The 18,428-nt window shown below is 41.4% G+C and overlaps 2 protein-coding genes across 20 annotated transcripts in view; one reads left to right on the top strand and one right to left on the bottom strand.

The window, feature by feature from the left end:
* The window catches only part of DCLRE1B (DNA cross-link repair 1B), a 139,486-nt gene that overhangs the window by 111,316 nt on the left and 9,742 nt on the right, over positions 1–18,428 (top strand). For 13 of the 14 annotated variants that reach the window (XM_077119840.1, XM_077119846.1, XM_077119852.1 and 10 more), the window contains 3 exons: positions 16,318–16,623; positions 17,314–17,479; positions 17,836–18,018. In XM_077119840.1, the coding sequence (XP_076975955.1) occupies positions 16,435–16,623; positions 17,314–17,479; positions 17,836–18,018 (538 nt within the window). In that variant the 5' untranslated portion in view covers positions 16,318–16,434. Of the gene's footprint in view, positions 1–11,550; positions 12,228–16,317; positions 16,624–17,313; positions 17,480–17,835; positions 18,019–18,428 lie in introns of those variants that run through there. The other variant, XR_013159204.1, reaches the window with a different exon arrangement.
* AP4B1 (adaptor related protein complex 4 subunit beta 1) lies at positions 1,060–16,113 on the bottom strand. 6 transcript variants are annotated; one of them, XM_077119836.1, is made up of 11 exons: positions 15,994–16,113; positions 15,468–15,657; positions 12,996–13,220; positions 12,401–12,531; positions 11,637–11,784; positions 10,628–11,124; positions 8,346–8,429; positions 7,291–7,394; positions 6,328–6,535; positions 5,840–6,121; positions 1,060–5,582 (listed from the first exon to the last, which is right to left on the bottom strand). In XM_077119836.1, the coding sequence occupies exons 2-11, from the start codon at positions 15,578–15,580 to the stop codon at positions 5,155–5,157; spliced, it is 2,220 nt and encodes a 739-aa protein (XP_076975951.1). In that variant the 5' UTR covers positions 15,581–15,657; positions 15,994–16,113; the 3' UTR covers positions 1,060–5,154. The 6 variants fall into 6 exon arrangements, with proteins under 6 accessions (XP_076975951.1, XP_076975948.1, XP_076975953.1 ...); XM_077119833.1 differs by lacking the exon at positions 15,994–16,113 and adding an exon at positions 15,736–15,952; XM_077119838.1 differs by lacking the exon at positions 15,994–16,113 and adding an exon at positions 15,736–15,952 and having other exon boundaries at positions 10,994–11,124.

Genomic DNA, 18,428 nt, shown 5'->3' with positions numbered 1-18,428 from the left:
TACTGGCTAATTCAGATATACAAAACCAAACAAAACATGTCTATAAGAAACCATCCAATTGGGGTGAAATAGCTTGCCCAAAGTCACACATCAATAAATGGCAGTACAGAAATTTAAGTCAAAGTCTGTCTTTACCTCAAAAACTCATGCTTTTCCCACAGTAATAAACCACCTTCCTCATTTCACTATTAATATACTTATGGAAAAATGCCATGTTTGAAATCTAATCTCGACTTCTTTGCATTACCTTGTGTAACCAATATCGTAAGGCTATATAAATAAACTACACTCTTGTGGGCAATGTGAGATCAGTTTTCCTCCTTTGTTTACTTCTCTTTGGACCTTCAATGTAACATCTCCCCAAACTACCCCTTTCCCCCAACCCACATACCATCACCCTTGTGATCCTAATATTGTGTTCCTAATTATTACTGAAAAGTGATGAGACTAGGAATTTTTCACTATCACTGCTTCTCTTGCTGCTCTCTGGCCACAACAATTTATACCCCTTCCCCCAAAGCCTTGTTTCATTACATCACTGGCTCAAAGTCCAGGATCTCATCATCTGTAACAGGTTTGCAGATAATGAGATCCTCAATATGGAGACTATAACTTAGAATACATGTTGTCTCCCCTGCCCCAAATGCCCGATATACAATAATGAGAAAAAGACAAAATGATTAGAATTCTCAATCAGAAGGGGAGGGGAAAGGGTGGAAGGTGATGGGAAGCATATAATAGTCACTGGTCCTTGCCAATAAAATTAAGGTTAGGAATCATAAAAATAATTGCCTTTGCAATGTTCCAAAGTACCACTGTCATTTGTGCACACTTATTACATGTGTTACATGCTACTGCCTAACTCAGACATTAAAAGGCAATTGTTCTAAAAGCACAGGATCAACTATCCACGTGGATTTTAAAAGATAAAGCATCCACTTATATCATCAAATCCCATGGCTGCAGAGAGGGCTCTTAGGGAGGGAGGAATATTAAAGAATTAACTTCATGGTATACTTAAGCTTTGTTCATTTTGCATATAAATTAGTGAAGCCAAGCTAAAGTTAAAACAATTTTTTATTGGGGTCATTTCTAAATTACATTTTCCAAAAGCAATGTCATATTCTTCTATGTCTCTTACATTATTGAAAAGCAACCAAGTAGAACTTAATCTTCTAAAAAAGATCCAATAATTGGGATCACCTTTAGTAGCATTCTTTATTCAATTGCTGAGCCATACGTAATTTTCTTTAGGTTGACATTTCAGTTATAATATTTCATTTTAAAAAATTAATTTACTAAATTTCCACCACCTGCATCCTGCTCCCTTGTAACACTTCGAATTAGCAGCATTTCACACTTCAATTTTATCTCTCTTAGTACCTAATTAAACATTCATAGTTTAACAGAACAAATAAAAATATGGGAATAGCAATTCTGAAGCTGTTCTGATCTTCCTCCTGAGTCCATGGATGTGCTGGTTTGAAAGGATGTATAGACCCTAGAAAAGCCATGTTTTAATCAAAATCCCATTTTGTAAAGGCAAAATAATCCCTATTCAATACTGTATGTTTGGAACTGTAATCAGATCATTTCCCTGGAGATGTGATTTAATCAACAGTGGTTGTTAAACTGGATTAGGTGATGACATGTCTCCACCCATCTGGGTGGGTCTTGAAAGTTTCTGGAGTCCTATAAAAGAGGAAATATTTTAGAGAAGAGGTTCAGAGACAGCAGAGAATGCTGCAGCACCATGAAGCAGAGAGTCCAACAGCCAGTGCTTTGGAGATGAAGGAAAATGCCTCTTGGGGAGCTTCATGGAACAGGAAACCAGGAGAGAAAGCTAGCAGATGATGCCATGCTCGCCATATGCTGACAGAGGAAACATTTTGGAGAATGAAGGAGATTCAGAGAGAGCAGAGCAGAACGACATAGCCATGAGAAGCAGAGTCCACCAGCCAGCGGTTTTTAGAGATGAAGAAGGAAAATGTCTCCTGGGGAGCTTCATGAAATAGGAAGCCAGGAAAGAAGCTAGCAGATGATGCCGTGTCCACCATGTACCCTTCCAGATCAGAGAGAAACTGACTGTGTTCGCCATGTGCCTTCTCACTTAACAGATAAAGCCTGAACATCAGCCTTGTTGAACCAAGGTATCTTTTCCTGGATGCCTTTGATTGGACATATCTATAGACTTGTTTTAATTGGGATATTTTCTCAGCCTTAGAACTGTAAACTATCAACTTATTAAATTCCCCTTTTAAAAAGCTGTTCTGCGGGGAAAATTCAACTTCCCCAAGTTGAATTCTTGATATTCTCAAAAGCAGTGTGGACAACCCAAGCTATAGACTGAGCCCCCAGTCTTAGGTTTGTTCATATGAAACTTAACCCTACAAAGGATAGGTCAAGCCTAATTAAAATTAGGCCTAAGAGTCACCCCCAAGAGAACGTCTTTTGTTGCTCAGATGTGGCCTCTCTCCAGCCAACACAACAGGCAAACTCACCACCCTTCCCCTGTCTATGGGGCACATGATTCGCAGGGGTGTGGACCTTCCTGGCAATGTGGGACAGAAATCCTAGAATGAGCTGAGACTCAGCATCAAGGGATTCAGAAAAACACTAGAATGAGCTGAGACTCAGCATCAAGGGATTGAGAAAACCTTCTCGACCAAAGGGGGGAAGAGTGAAATGAGACAAAATAAAGTGTCAATGGCTGAGAGATTCCAAACAGAGTCGAGAGGTTATTCTGGAGGTTATTCTTATGCATTAAGTAGATATCACCTTGTTATTCAAGATGTAATGGAGAGGCTGGAGGGAACTGCCTGAAAATGTAGAGCTGTGTTCCAGTAGCCATGTTTCTTGAAGATGATTATATAATGATATAGCTTTCACAATGTGACTGTGTGACTGTGAAACCTTGTGTCTGATGCTCCTTTTATCTACCTTGTCAACAGATGAGAAGAACATACGGAATAAAAATAAATAATAGGGGGAACAAATGTTAAAATAAATTTAGTTTGAAATGCTAGTGATCAATGAAAGAGGGGTAAGGGATATGGTATGTATAAATTTTTTTTCTGTTTTCGTTTTATTTCTTTTTCTGAATAGATGCAAATGTTCCAAGAAATGATCATGATGATGAATATGCAACCATGTGATGCTATTGTGAATTACTGATTATATATGTAGAACGGAATGATCAAAATAGGAATGTTTGCGTTTGTTTGTTGATTTTTGGTATTCAAAAAAATAAAATTAAAAAAAAGCTGTTCCGTTTCTGGTATATTGCATTCCGGCAGCTAGCAAACTACAACAATGGAATAGACTGGTTCTCAACTGGAGGCGATTTTGTCCCCCAGGCAATTTTCGACATTCGACATTGTCCAGAGACATTTTGAATTGTCATAACTGGGGCATCCACTGGCCTCTAGTGAGTACAGGCCAGGGATGCTTCTACCAATCATCCTACAATAAAAAGGAAAGCCTCCCTACCCCACACAACAAAGAATTATCTGGTCCCGAATGTTAATAGTTGAGAAACCCTGGTCTAGATATAATTTCATGATTTTCTATATAGTTGACACAATGTAACAAAACACCCTTCAAACACCAAATACAAAACACCATCAAAATCTAATTATTTACAGTCATTCATTCAGTAAATATTTACTGAGTAATGACTATGTGTCAGGCACTGTGGAGACAGAAGGAAAGACAATCACTGTCCTCAGAAATTGTCTAATGGGGAAGATCCTTTAATAAACAGCTCATAAAACCCAGGTTTTTACCAGAAAATTCAGTACTGTGTTATCTACTCCTACTAAGACTTAGTTGATAGAAATGCTGGGTGAAAAATTATCTGAAGGATATGTAGTCCATTTGTATATCCAGGTAGCAGAAGTGCTTGAATTAAGCTGGACAATAAAGCCTATAGACTTGGATCGTGTTATTTTAAGCCCTTGAAGAAATACCTTTACTGAGCTTCACGTTAAAGCTATGCCTTCTGCTTTCATTGAAGAACTCAGTAAGAAATTCATGTGAACACATCATTAATTTTCCATAGGAATCTTGTACAGCTAAGTGAAACTACATGGAAATTTCTTTTAGAAATTAGAATTGGAATGTTTCTTCCCTACTGATGTTAATTATATAACTGACTGTTTCTCTTCACTACAACTGCCAAATCACTTACAGAATCAAATGTGAAGCGCAATTATACCAACTGTGTGGGCCCTCACAGCATGAACATTTGTGTACTTACCCATCCCTGCCCTAGTTGGTCTTAACTGGTGTTTTCATTTTCCCTGTTATGGAGTCTCTCATATTATTTATATTTTACCATGATTCTATTACATCTGTTCTTGCCATAAGTTGTCTCAATGTGTAAAATATGTTTAGGTATAAATAAAATTAAAAGTGAGGAGGAGCAACAAGAAAATAAACAATGACAAGTACTGTGAGAAGTATGCACTGGCTGCTCTGACAACTTGAAGGAGCCCTCTAATGAAGGCAATGAGAGCCACAGAAAACTTCCTGAGGAGTTCATTACGGAGTGAACACTGAAGGATAGATTGGGATTTACTTAAAGATATGGGAGTGAGGAAATGCTCTAGGCAAGAAACAAAAGCAGGTGCCAAGGTGCAGACGTGAGAAAGCCTGATGTATTCAGGGAACTGCAAGCAGTATGCTTTCGCCAGAATAAAGGTGTTTTGGGGAGTGGTGAGACATGACACAGAGGTAAGCAGAATACAGATCATAAAGGACTTTGGACTCTGGCTTCAAAAGCATGATTGGAAATATAAGAACAGTCAGGAATTTACTAACATAATCCAAAGAAGGACAGATGCCCCCCAAAAATGGGAATCAGTTTTCTGAGATGTCAGACATCTTTAATTAGTAAAACAATCCCTAAAATTGATTAGAAAATAATCTAAATCCTACCCTCATTCCATCCCCAAACCACAATACCCCTTCATTAACATTAACCTTTATAATATTGCCATGGAAAAGTCAACGGTCTTTGGAAAGAAAACATAAGCATACTGATTCCTAGATTTCCCATTCTCCTTTGCATCTGATATTACCTGGACTTACAAGCTGTGCTAATAAAAACTCTAATTGCTCTTCATCTTATTCAAGATAAGCAGCCAGAATCTGTTATGATTTTATGTCCCCAATTGTTCCAATCACAGTTTCTAATACAGAAATAAAATTGTTCAGTGTCTCAGCCCTCGCCTCACTTTGTTTCACAGAGATCTGCATTTCCGAGTTCTCAGGCTCCAATAGCAGTTCAGTTAAGAACAGACAACCTGTATCATCCTGAGCACTGAGGTAGGCTTTCCATGGCTGAGCCCCAGGCCTGCTCATGGCAATTGTCTGGATGTTCACGACCTGCAGGGCCATCTGGAAGGTATCAGGATGGACTGCTCCCTGCCAAGGCAACACTTGCTGGTGAGCAACTTTGAGGCTAAGCCAAGTTTTCTCAAAATACTCAGCAGTAAGCTGACGGTTAGGGACTAGCACAAAGGCTTCAGAATCAGAGAGTTCTTGTACAATCTCCTTGTTCTCTTCAGGAATCAGGGGTCCTAAAAGAGTCAGAAAGCTTGAGTAAGAAATGTTCTTAATCCAATAGGAGCTACATGCTTTTTTATCTAAATCCTCAAAAGTATAGGATGTGATTTTTACCTTTAGATAAAAGTGGCTTAAATAACCAATGATAAACTACTTTCTTGTTCAAATTAGGCACCAGTCTGGGATTTAAGCTAAGGCCCTCTACTTTCACCAGCCATTACAGAAGATAAAAATTTGTCATGACAAGATGTGAAGTAAGGGCTATTTTTACCTGATGTGGCAAAGGATGCGGCCTTAGGAAGCTCTGGGCCACAACATTCTGTCGCCTGTAGCTTAGAAATGGTTGCCCACTGGGTTTTGCCATACACTGCTACCAGTGTGTTGAAGTCTGAGGCCCAGTTATTCACAGGTCTTTCTGCCTGGTCTTCCAAAAGTCCAAGAGAAGGGTCAGACTTAGGGCTACACAGAATCTGCTTAACTTTATCAATGCCAGCTAGGAGGAGGCGATAATAGAAGAGACCTCGGTCCCGTACCGCCATATTCTTTTCTTCCTCTGAGTAAGACAACAGAATTAGTTAAAAACAGTAACATTCTCCTACTACCCCTGTGCCAACTATAAAAGGAGAAAAAAAGGAGAGAGAAAACCCTAGAAAACATTAACATTTTCTTCTCAGGTTATAGACATGACTCACCAAATAAAAGCTCCCAGAATTCCCACTATGGGCCAGGACAAATACTATTTCTTTCTGCAGCACCTACCTATGCAGTAATATAACAAACGCCCCAGCATGTCTTGGCACTCAGCAGGTCTTAAGAGGAAAAGGCGCATCAGGGCAGTGAGTAGCTCCATCTTAACAGCTGGAAATGTCTCTGACTTCACATTCTCTACAAAGTCCTCCAACACATAAGGAGCATTGGGAATTCTTTCTCCATGTACCCCAAGTAGCCAAATAAGTGCCTGCTTCCCCTAGAGAGTGAAGGCATAAGAACAGGTGCTCAATGCTTGGCCACCCAGAACACAGGAGGCAGGGGACAATTGCTAGTTTTGCTTTTTCCCTATTACCAGCAGAAAAGGTATAATCTTTTATTTACTTAAAATTACACAGTATCGATTTCCCCTACAAGGCTACAACAAAAGGGAATGGAATTTCAACACATGAAAAGGGGAATTAAACTAGAGAGAGTCTTAAGACTCTTATAAACTATGTTAAACAATAAGGCTTTCCTCAGCTTTGGGGTCTGCCCCAACTCAGGGTTTAAAGTTTCAATGAAAGCTACTGAAAGTTTCTCTAAATTACTTCATGAAAATGGCTATTAACTTAGAGCACACACTACAGTCATTTGTGAAGCTTCTTAGAAATGTATGTGTCTAGGTCCCCTACCCCTGAAGATTTAGGTCAGTAGACCTGGGTGAAGCCCAAATCTTTGTAAAAATTCCACAGATGACTCTCATTTCAGCAGAAAACTCCATGATCTAAACCTCTGATGCAAAACTGTTTAAGAGAACAATGGTATCAAAGTATTTATAATAAAAACCACAAATAAATCCTAATGTTTTTATAAAATTATACCCCATCTACATCCAAAAGACAAGTGAGGTAGCAAGTCAATTTTCAATTTCCTCTTCACACACTGGGTAAAGAAAATGAGATTCCATTTCAGTGGGCAGAGTCCCAGGCATTCCTCTTCTGCCTAGAAGTAAAGGAGGATTACAATCTCTACCTCACTGTCTTGAATGTTGTCCTCACAGCCAGGCAGGGCCTGACACACAGCTTCGGTACACTGAGGACACAACCAAACCAGGTCACGGAAAGTCTGAACCACCACTGCAACACAGACCAGGACACAGAGCACAAGGTCAGAGCCTCTATGCAGAAAGGATTCGTAAGAACAGTCATATACTAAGATTAGATTTCTGGGGAAGAGTCAATGATTATCTGGGAATTTTCTGACATGGACAATAATTCCTTAACTGAATGTTGCCCTTAATGGATTGCTGTGAGGATAAGTGAGCTAATACATGGGACAGTATTCTAGAAACTGTGAAGGTCTGGGCAAATACGGGGTAGTGCTGTTGTTGGTGAATGATACTCTGAAGAGAGTATAAATGGAGCCACCAGGGTTAGGATCTAAGATGAGGCAAGTAAGGTGCCTAGGGTGCCAAATTTAAAGAGACATTCAAGGGTTAGAACTTGCATTAACCTGAGTGAGTGCTTCCTTAAATTCTGCATTGTAGGTACCTTGCTTGACACACTCTAGTTCCAGCCTTGGAAAACACTGCCTATAGGGGACTACCATAAAGCAAGAGGGGTTAAACGTGGGGAAATAACAAGCAAGTTCATTGTAGTGCCCTTAATTATCTACAGTATAGCCTCTGTAGACTCATGGGAGAGCCTGAAGACTCTCTATGCTAACAGATCTTTCTTCTCTGACAAGAAGAGATGATGAGGGAAGGAAGGTTTAAAAAGTCACATGATTTATTTGTCAATAAATATTTTTTAAGCAACTGCTATAGGTCAGGAACTTGATAAAAATCCTACAGGGTGGGCCATGGTGGCTCAGCAGGCAAGAATGCTCGCCTGCCATGCCAGAGGACCCGGGTTCAATTCCTGGTGCCTGTCCATGTAAAAAAAAAAAAAAGTAATACAGGGGGTGCAAGGGTAGTTCACTGGTAGAATTCTCGTCCACCATGCAGGAGACCTGGGTTAGGATTCCTGGCCCATGCATTCCCTGCACCCCCCTCCCCACAAAAAAAATCCTACAGAGATAGCCATTACCTGTGGTGATGTGCTCTTGTCGAAGTCCCAGCAGCTCTGTTAGAATCTGCACACACTGATTTGTGTAGGTCCTAGCAATGCCACCTGCAGATGAAGGGAAAGCAGAGAAAGTTGGCAAGTTAAATACTAATACCTCATTTTAGAATAATTTCCTACCATTTAAAGACAAAGAGGGCCAGAAATACCTTTAAAAAGTACCCCTTATGTGATAAAATAAGAAGAACCTAAGTTTGCTGTAAAGGGAATTTTGGTGAAAATGAATCCTTTTTTAAAAATTAACCACTAGAAGATGCATTTCCTAATATAACTTATGCGGACAGCTTAACTGAACACCATAAGTACATGGAACCTTGAGTAGGGTATGACATTTTGTAGGTTTGTCCAGAGTGATGCCTCGATAAATCCCAGAAGGACTTAACAGTGAATGAAAAGGTATTTGCAAAGCCCCTTGGGGTAATGGTGAGAAACAGGGAAAATTCAACTTCCCCAAGTGGAGAATTCTTGATATTCTCACAAGCAGTGGGGACAACCAAAACAATAGGCTGAGCCCCCAAGCTTGGGGTTTGTTCATATGAAACTTAACCCTGCAAAGGATAGGCTAAGCCTACTTAAAATTAGGCCTAAGAGTCACCCCCAAGAGAACTACTTTTGTTAGCTCAGATGTGGCCTCTCTCTCCAGCCAACACAACAAGTAAACTCACTGCCCTCCCCCTGTCTATGTGGGACATGACTCCCAGGGGTGTGGACCTTCCTGGCAACATCGGACAGAAATCCTAGAATGAGCTGGGACTCAGCATCAAGGAATTGAGAAAACCTTCTCGAATGAAAGGAGGAAGAGCGAAATGAGATAAAATAAAGTGTCAATGGATGAGAGATTCTAAACAGAGTGGAGAGGTTATCCTGGAGGTTATTCTTACGTATTAAATAGATATCACCTTTTTAGTTAAGGCATAACAGAGAGGCTTGAGGGAACTGCCTGAAAATGTACAGCTGTATTCCAGTAGCCATGCTTCTTGAAGATGATTGTATAATGATATAGCTTTTGCAATGTAACTGTGTGATTGTGAAAACCTTGTGTCTGATGCTTCTTTTATCTACATTATGGACAGATGAGTAAAACACATGGATTAGAAATAAATAAATACTAGGGGGACAAATGTTAAAATAAATTTAGTAGATTGAAATGCCAGTGATCAATGAAAGGGAGGGGTAAGGGGTATGGTATGTATGAATTTTTTTTGTTTTCTTTTTACTTCTTTTTCTGAATTGATGCAAATGATCATGATGATGAATATACAACTATGTAATGAAAAAAAGAATGTTCATATTATATGGTGATTGGTTTTATTAATAAAAATTAAAAAAAAATTAACCAATAGAAAGTTAAAGCTCATGGAAAAAGAATTTCCTACTTGAACAGGGTTGAAAACTTTCAGTAACAAAGGCATTTTCAAGCAGCTAGCTAGGAGGCATCCCGTTTGTTGCAACACACCCACACAGGAATCTTCTGACTGGGAATACTTGACAGTAGTCTCCTGACTGAAGGATTACTGCTTTCCTTCTTGTTCCCTCTTCTCTGCCCCTACAAATAACCATACTTTATTCCAAATATGAGATTTCCTCCCCTGCTCCTCCTCACTTGAAGCCCTCCCAAACTTAGTGCCCCAGCTGCTTTCATTTTATGAGTCACTCAGCCTTAAACTGTACAAAGTAGTATGAAAAAAATCTATAGATTTAGGATTTATTCTGTGTTAAGCTGTATTCAGCACAATACATACCTCATAGTAGAAGCTCAATATAGTACAGGTGAATTGACAAAAGACTGAGTTAGGAGTGCTAGGTTCTAGTCCCAGTTCAGGAACTACATGACCTTTTGGCAAGTTAATAACCCTTTTATGCCTAGGTTTCTTCATCTTTAAAATGAAGTTACTAATACATGTCCACTTGCCCTGACTGCCTCAAGGGACAGTGGTAAGATGAAGTACAGAAAATATTTTGGACAGTAAATAACAAAAAGCAGTATAAATTCTAAGTGTTGTAACTTGGATTAATTTAAAATGAAGATACTTGTGTTCTCTATCCTGGGAGATATGACATGCCCAGTCTCAGGAAACAAAAACTTCCTTCCCTCCTTTTCTGTAGTCACTAACCCACTTCTTTGGTGCAAGGCACTTTGTCTTTGAAGCAAAATGCATTCCTTCTTGCTCTCTAGAATTCTTTTGATCACAGACTTCCAGCTGGCTGGTCTAGGCTCTCAAGAAGAAAAAGCAGTAGATACTTACCTATGGCAAAAATAGCAGCCTGTGCAAAGTCAGCAGACACGTCAGTACAGTATCCTCGTAGCTCCTCTAACACCTGCTGCACGTTCTCATCATTCACCAGCTCACACAGCACCTCCACCTTTTGCAGCTTGATGTAGTGGGGCTCCGAGTAGGAGCAAAAAAACTTTTTGTAGTGGCTGCTAAAGTGACCTGGCAAACTATGCAAGATCTGGCGCACATGGCAGAGGGCAGCAAAACAGAGCTCGCGGCTCTCGGAAGAACAAGCAGCCAGCAAAGGTCCCTTGACTCGCACAAGCACATCAGTTTGTACATGGGGGAAGTTTTTTGCCAAGATTAGAAAGAGTTTGGTGGCCCCCATTACCACACCTGGGCTACTGCTCTTGAGAAAGCTGTCCAACAGATTGAGAATGTCAAACAGCTCCTCCTCACTGCAAGGTTGGTATCGCAGCAGAAAGTTCAATACTTCAGCTTGGCCCCATTGGTCCAGTTTCGGCATCCTATCCAAAAAAGAAACAGAAGCACTATTTTAGGAACAAAATAAGGATTCTTCATGCTATTGCCATTTACTAGTCGGCTGTTCAACATAACAAAGGGAGAATTCTCAAAAACAGACTCTACTATAAATAATCATTATGTACTATATAATATTTATACAAAAAGGCTTTAAATTCCGAGATGAACTTACAGTACACACGCATGCTCATCTAAGGCAAAAGATATGATCAGTATACCCTGGGTCCAGATTCTCTAGTTTGTAAGACAGCACAAATGGCTTAGTTTGGGGAATATAATGGCTATAGAGGATGTTAAACCCTGTGACCATCTATCTCTCTACACAGATATGAGAAACTAAGGCAAATTCTCTCCACTCAATGAAATGCGAGGGAGTTAACTGTCATGTTTCACTTCCTTTTCTATTGTAGAGAAATCTCTCCTTAATTCAAAACATCAACAAGATCACCCCAGGATGAGGATCTCATAATAAAAAGAGCCCTGAGGCCATTCAAACCGATTTAAGAGATGGTGTGCGATGGGCTTATTGATGACAACACCTCCTTCCTGCTTCAGAATTTCTTCTAGAGACCTCAGGCAGTTCACAACCACAATTGGATCTTGGTCACGCAGCAAACTGTATAACTCATTTACCAGGGCACCATCTACAAAAGAGAACAAAGATCTCAGGGAAAGAAGAAACATTTCAGAGTCACAAGGACAGAGTTAAAGTACTAACTCCAAGCAGACAAAGTGGAGCGTCTCTGCTACAGAAAATGACAGAGGCAATAACAAAGTACAAGGCAGCAAATCCTCATCCTTGGCCTGGTCTAATTTTGCTAATGTAAAGGATCTCACATGGGCCCACAAGAAAGGACTTCTCTAATTTCAGAAAACACCAAGCCCTGCATCCTAGTTAAGAAGATATGTACAGGTGGTATGTGGGGAGTTCAGTGGTAGAATTCTCACCTGCCATGTGGGAGAACCCAGGTTTGATTTGTGGCCCATGTACTCCAAAAAAAAACAGAACCAAAACCAAAATAAAAAAAATTTCAACAAATGGTGCTTCATAATGGGATATTCACATGGAAAAAGAATGAAATTTGACCCCTACCGCACAGCATACAAAAAATACATAATAATAATAATAATAAAAAAGATAAGTACAGAAGTGTGGGACATTATTTTCTACCAAGCCACATAATCTTTTTTCAAAGTCAAATATGCATACTGCAGGTTCAATCACTAAATACTGTCATCATGGATAACACTCAGACTTACCCACTTCAGAGTCTCCATGAAGATTATGCATCTTGGCACAGCCCAGGACTGCCACCCTTCTGACATATGAAGCCTTATCCCGTAAACCATTGAGAATAGGCTGTTGAATATATTCCTGCACACCAGGCATCCTAAGCAATACATTCTAGTCAGTCAGATCCTGAAATACTGGTTTTGACATAATTCAGCACCTATTACACTTAATAGAGGGTTTAGTAACTATTTGAATGTGTATCTATCAGATCATGAAGAATTAAAGAAAGCCTCTTCCAAAGTTAAGCCATAATTTGACTTTTCACTGGGAATAATGCATCAGAGGCAGCAAAAAAAGATATGTACACAATTGTAGTTACAAATGTATAGCCAAAACCAATGACTATTTCACAAAGATTGAAAATGGAAAACTCCCTGTAATAAAACCATGATACAAATTATTAAGCCAAAACAAAAGTTAAAAATCTGAGTCAGGGTACAACATGTTTTCCCCAATAGTAAGAAGCTCAAATAAAAATAAATTAGCTTCATTTAAAAATTGTCCCATGACCTCCTGGACTCATCAGCCACTGAGAAACAGGGTGAGAATGAGAGCGCTCACCTGAGACTGCACATGCTCCGCAGAGCCAGCCCTCGCACCATTGGGTTGGGGTCCGAGCAGTCTTTACACAGTGTATTAATGGCAAGCAGAGCCAGATCTGGTTTCAGGGGGGCATATGTGCACATGTACAGATAAACCAACTTCTTCTGAACAATATCAACAGTGGCACTGGCCTTCACCATTTCCATGAAAACACCCGACATATCCAAGCCCTGAGTCATGTGCCTGCAACACATGGCAAGAAGTAAAATTAAACCTATAATAGAGAGGGTTTTACTTATACATGTCTTGGTAATAACAAACACTTATTGAACCCTTAGTACATTCCAGTGAGATTCAGCTTTTACATTCCAGGGGTATGCTCTGGGCACATAATCTTGAAGAAGGCATGGTCTCAGACCTCTAGGAATTCAAATGTAGTAAGGAGGCAGAAAAGAACACCAGTAATTTCAATGCAACATGATAAATATTATAATAGAAGTAATGTACAAGGTGCAGTGGGAATCCAGAGGTCTCACAATGTTGGCAAGTCAGAAGGCTTTCTTCACGGAGGAAGTAATACTTTAATTAACAAGCAGGAACTCACCAGGCAGAGATAATAGACAGGTGATGATACATGCTATGAGGCACGTAAACATGGGCAAGAATGGCACATTCTTTTGAGAGTTGGCAGGAAGTTGAGGTAACATTCAAGGTAGGGTGTTCCTTGGGTGCTATGGTAAGTTTTGATTTTATTCCATAGATCACTATTTCTCAAACTATGGTTTCCTATGAGAATCAGCAGAGATGTTTGTTAAAAATTCAGATTCCGGGGTTCCACCTGAGCCTACTAAGTTCAGAATCTCTGGAGATCTTTGGAGTAGATGAAAAATATACATTTTTTAAAAGCACCCTAAGGGGAAAATTCAACTTCCCCCAGTTGAATTCATAATATTCCCATAAACAGTGCAGACAACCAAAGCAATAGGCTGAGCCCCCAATCTTCGGGTTTGTTCATATGAAACTTAACCCCACAAAGGATAGGTCAAGCCTACTTAAAATTAGGCCTAAGAGTCACCCCCAAGAGAACTTCTTTTGTTGCTCAGATGTGGCCTCTGTCTCCAGCCAACATGACAAGCAAACTCACTGCCCTCCCCCTGTCTATGTAGGACATGACTCCCAGGGGTGTGGACCTCCCAGGCAACGTGGGACAGAAATCTAGAATGAGTTGGGACTCAGTACCAAGGAATCGAGAAAATCTTCTCGATCGAAAGGGGGAAGAACCAAATGAGACAAAGTGTTAATGGATGAGAGATTCCAAACAGAGTGGAGAGTTTTTCCTGGAGGTTATTCTTATGCATTAAATAGACATCACCTTTTTAGTTAAGGTGTAATGGAGAGGCTGGAGGGAACTGCCTGAAAATGTAGAGCTGTGTTCCAGTAGCCATATTTCTTGATGATGATTGAATAATGAATGATGTGTCTGATGCTCCTTTTATCTACCTTATCAACAGATGAGTAAAGCATATGGAATAAAAATAAATAATAGGGGGAACAAATGTTAAAATAAACTTAGATTGAAATGCTAGTGATCAATGAAAGGGAGGGGTAAGGGGTATGGTATGTATGAATATTTTTTGTTTTCTTTTTATTTCTTTTTCTGAATTGATGCAAATGTTCTAAGAAATGATCATGATGATGAATATGCAACTATTTGATGATATTGTGAATTATATATGTAGAACGGAACGAACATAAGTTAAGAATGTTTGCATTTGTTGTTATATTTTTAAAAAAATTTTTAACATTAATAAAAAAAAATTTTTTTAAAAAGGCATCTCAAGGGACTTTTGTCCATACTAAATTTTGAGACCTCTGTGAGCAACAGAGTTAATGTGTTCAGATTTACATATTGGAAAAAAACATTGACTGAAATAAGGAGCAAGGTGCCTTACCAGTAAGCTATTGCAATTGCTTTGGTAATGAGGGCCTGAGTGCCAATAAAAAAGGGAGAATGGACATTTAGAACTATGAATCCCTACCATATGGCATGAGAAGTGAACGACTAGGTGTCATAAAGGTTGACTCCCATTTTTCTTCATGGCTTGGTCGACTGGGTGGTGACATTCATCAACACAAATACAAGTGGAAGAGCAGGTTGAGGTAAGCGAGAAGGATGTAAGTGCTATTTGGAGCATGTGTTTAATCTCCACGTGGACTTGTGGTCTGAAGCTAAGAAAAGAGGTCTGCGGTAGATCTATTATAGATCCGGGAATCATCGGTGTAAGCTGAATTGTTCAAGCCCGTGATGGGGTGAAACCTCCCATCTGAATAAAAGAAGTCCCATAAAGGAGAGTGAGCTCACACTCCCGAAAAGCAGGATGAGACCCAAATCTTAGAACGGCCATATACGAAAGTTCATTTCCTCTTTCCGAGTGGCTCGGGTTAGAGATTGCAGTGGGGGATTTGGGCTTTTGAGGGATTGGGTGATACCTAATGAGTCGTTGGATGACATTCCGGTAGCGCAGCCTATCCGCCTGAATGTGAGGGTTACACAGAGCCTTCTTCAGCTCCTTCACTACGTCCTCCGAGCCGAGGTACGGCATCTTGTGGAAGAGTCACGGAGCAGTTCCCACAGGTCCCACCCAGGTAAACCGTGTTTCTAGCTCTTTGATGTAAGAACCTGCGTAAAGGAAATGTCAGTTAGTGAAAAGATAAGAGCGTGACCCCACCCCAGCCCGGGCTTTCCAGGGCCGGAAACCTGGCTTTCGGACACTCAGTCTTCGACCTTCCCCTTTCCCCGGTTAACCTGATCATAGGGCCTTCAGGCCCTTACCCCGAACGCCCAAATAGCGCTCCAGCTCCCACAGTCTCCAGGCCCTCCGCCCGACTCCCAACCTCCAAGTCGCCGGCTTTTCTCGCGCTTCCGCGCGCTTGCCAGCACGGATAAGCCCAGCACGGCCTTCTCCGGAAGTCCCGCCCCCTGGTCGAGAGTCCAAACACAGCAGCTGCCACTCACCTTCTCCCAGCCAGCGGCCGAGGGGAGCCCGGACCCTGCTCTCAGGGCTCCTTTCTGCCACCCTCTCACCTTAAGCGCAAACGCGCCCCTCTCTGGTGGAGCTGCTGCGGGCAATCGGAAATCAGCTACTTCGGCCTGTCTCGCCTATAAGCGCGCGCTTTGAGCGCCCGGCTGGTCCCGGCTCCCGCGCGCGGGTGGGAGTGACGCTGTGCCGAGCGTCTTCCGCGATCCGGGATCCCACTCTCAGCCTCCCGCCAACGCTTTCACTTCCTTCTCTGTGCCCACTCCAGTAACTTATTCCTCTTCTGGTTGGATTTCCCGTAGGATTCCTGGCCCTGTTCTTAACCTGACATGACTCTTTTCGGGACGCGGTTGGGGAAGTCTCACTCAGCAGCCCAGTCCCCGTGAAGATCCCACTGGTGACTCTCCAACCCCGCGGCCATGAACGGGGCCCTGATCCCCCATACGCCCATTGCTGTGGACTTTTGGAGCCTGCGCCGGGCTGGTTCCGCGCGGCTCTTTTTCTTGTCCCACATGCACTCGGACCACACCGTGGGTCTGTCCAGCACTTGGGCCCGTCCCCTCTACTGCTCCCCAGTCACTGCCTACCTCTTGCATCGTCACCTACAGGTATGGGGGTGGTGGCGGGGGGCTGGAGTGGGCCTCCAGAGAGCTGAGCTGGGCATCTGAGTGGGTACTCCAAGCTCAAGGGAAGAAACTGGGGGAGAGGAGCTGTCACAACCATGGAGTCTAAGAGATGGAGAGTTAGGAGGATTCATTTTCCAAATTTGGGAGTTGTTTGGACCCACAAATGCATCTTTAGCCTAGTATAGGGGTGTGGCTTCCAGTTGGCCAACCTGGCATGTTTCACATATAATTAGAGAAATCTTCTAGTCCAGCCCGGAAAATGAGGTAACCTAATTCCTTATCTTTTCGCATAAGCTAGGATGTTCCCCAAACTCACCTCATTGTAAGAGTCCATCTGTTATGCTAGCTAAATATACAAATTCTCCAGCTCTGTCATTTATCCACCTGAATCGCCAGGAAAATTTGGCTGAAATTTTTAAACAAGTGCCCCCAAAGGGTTATTATGCTCAGAAAAGTTTGTGAATCACCTTACTAAACTGTTTTGTGGACAGTGGGTGGAGTGCTGAGAGGGAGGGGCCAGGGTGGATTGTTAGGGGATCCCCATTATAGCTTCTGCTTCAGGGGAGCTCAGAATTTGCCCAGCTTTCTGATTTGGGAAAGTGATAGTCCCTGATCCAGGGAGGTATCAGGGAGGGGACTTTGTTGTTGTTGGATGACCAGCTGTTTCCTCAGGTATCTAAGTTGTGGATACGAGCCCTGGAGGTTGGTGAGAGCCACGTACTGCCCCTAGATGAACTTGGAAGACAGACCATGACTGTAACCCTCATCGATGCCAATCACTGTCCTGGCTCTGTCATGTTCCTCTTTGAAGGGTACTTTGGAACCATCCTCTACACAGGTGGGCCTCCTAAGGGGTCATTTCCATCTTCTCAGACTCTCCTCTTTAGCAACCTTTACTCCTAATAGAAGTCTGGCAGCCTTCTAGCTTCATTCCATATGAGCACAATGACCCTTTGAATCATATCCTACTCTTTGAAGAGCCCCAGCCTTATGTAGAGTAACTGAAAAGTAAGAGCAAAATGAGGACATTTCTACAAAGATGCTATGCTACATACATCCAGTGCCAGACCATATGATAGTTTTTTCATGGGCCAGTAAGCAAATTTCCATCTGTTGTTGGGGGTAGGGGAGGCTTCTATTTTTTTGCTTCTGACATTCTGCCCACCTCCCACCCCCCTTATATTCTTCTTCCAGGTGATTTTCGATATACACCAGCCATGCTGAAGGAGCCAGCTCTGCGACCGGGGAAGCAGATCCATACCTTATACCTAGACAACACCAATTGCAACCCAGCCTTGGTTCTTCCTTCCCAACAAGAAGCTACCCGCCAGATTGTCAATCTCATTCGAAAGCACCCACAGCATAATATAAAGATTGGTGAGTAGTTTCCTTTTTCTCACCCATAGCTAGTGAATGTAGGTTCTTTGACAGTTCTCAATCTGTCAAGTCCCTGTACAAATCTCCCCTTGTTCATGAAACCTGCCCTGACTACCTTATTTAAAATCACGACATGCCTACCACCCCCTCCATATTCCCGACTCCTGATTCCCTATACCAATTCTACTTTCTCTTTTTTTATAGTACTCGCCACATTCCAATGTGCTCTATGCATTTTTTTTCATTTTTTTTATTTTTTATTAATTAAAAAAATTAACAAACAAAACATTAAGATATCATTCCATTCTACATATACAATCAGTAATTCTTAATATCATCACATAGTTGCATATTCATCATTTCTTAGAACATTTGCATCGATTTAGAAAAAGAAATAAAGACAACAGAAA

This window comes from Tamandua tetradactyla, chromosome 11 (assembly GCF_023851605.1).
Source record: "Tamandua tetradactyla isolate mTamTet1 chromosome 11, mTamTet1.pri, whole genome shotgun sequence".
In the NCBI taxonomy this organism is placed as follows: Eukaryota; Metazoa; Chordata; class Mammalia; order Pilosa; family Myrmecophagidae; genus Tamandua; species Tamandua tetradactyla.
This window is presented reverse-complemented; position numbering and strand designations above follow the sequence as displayed.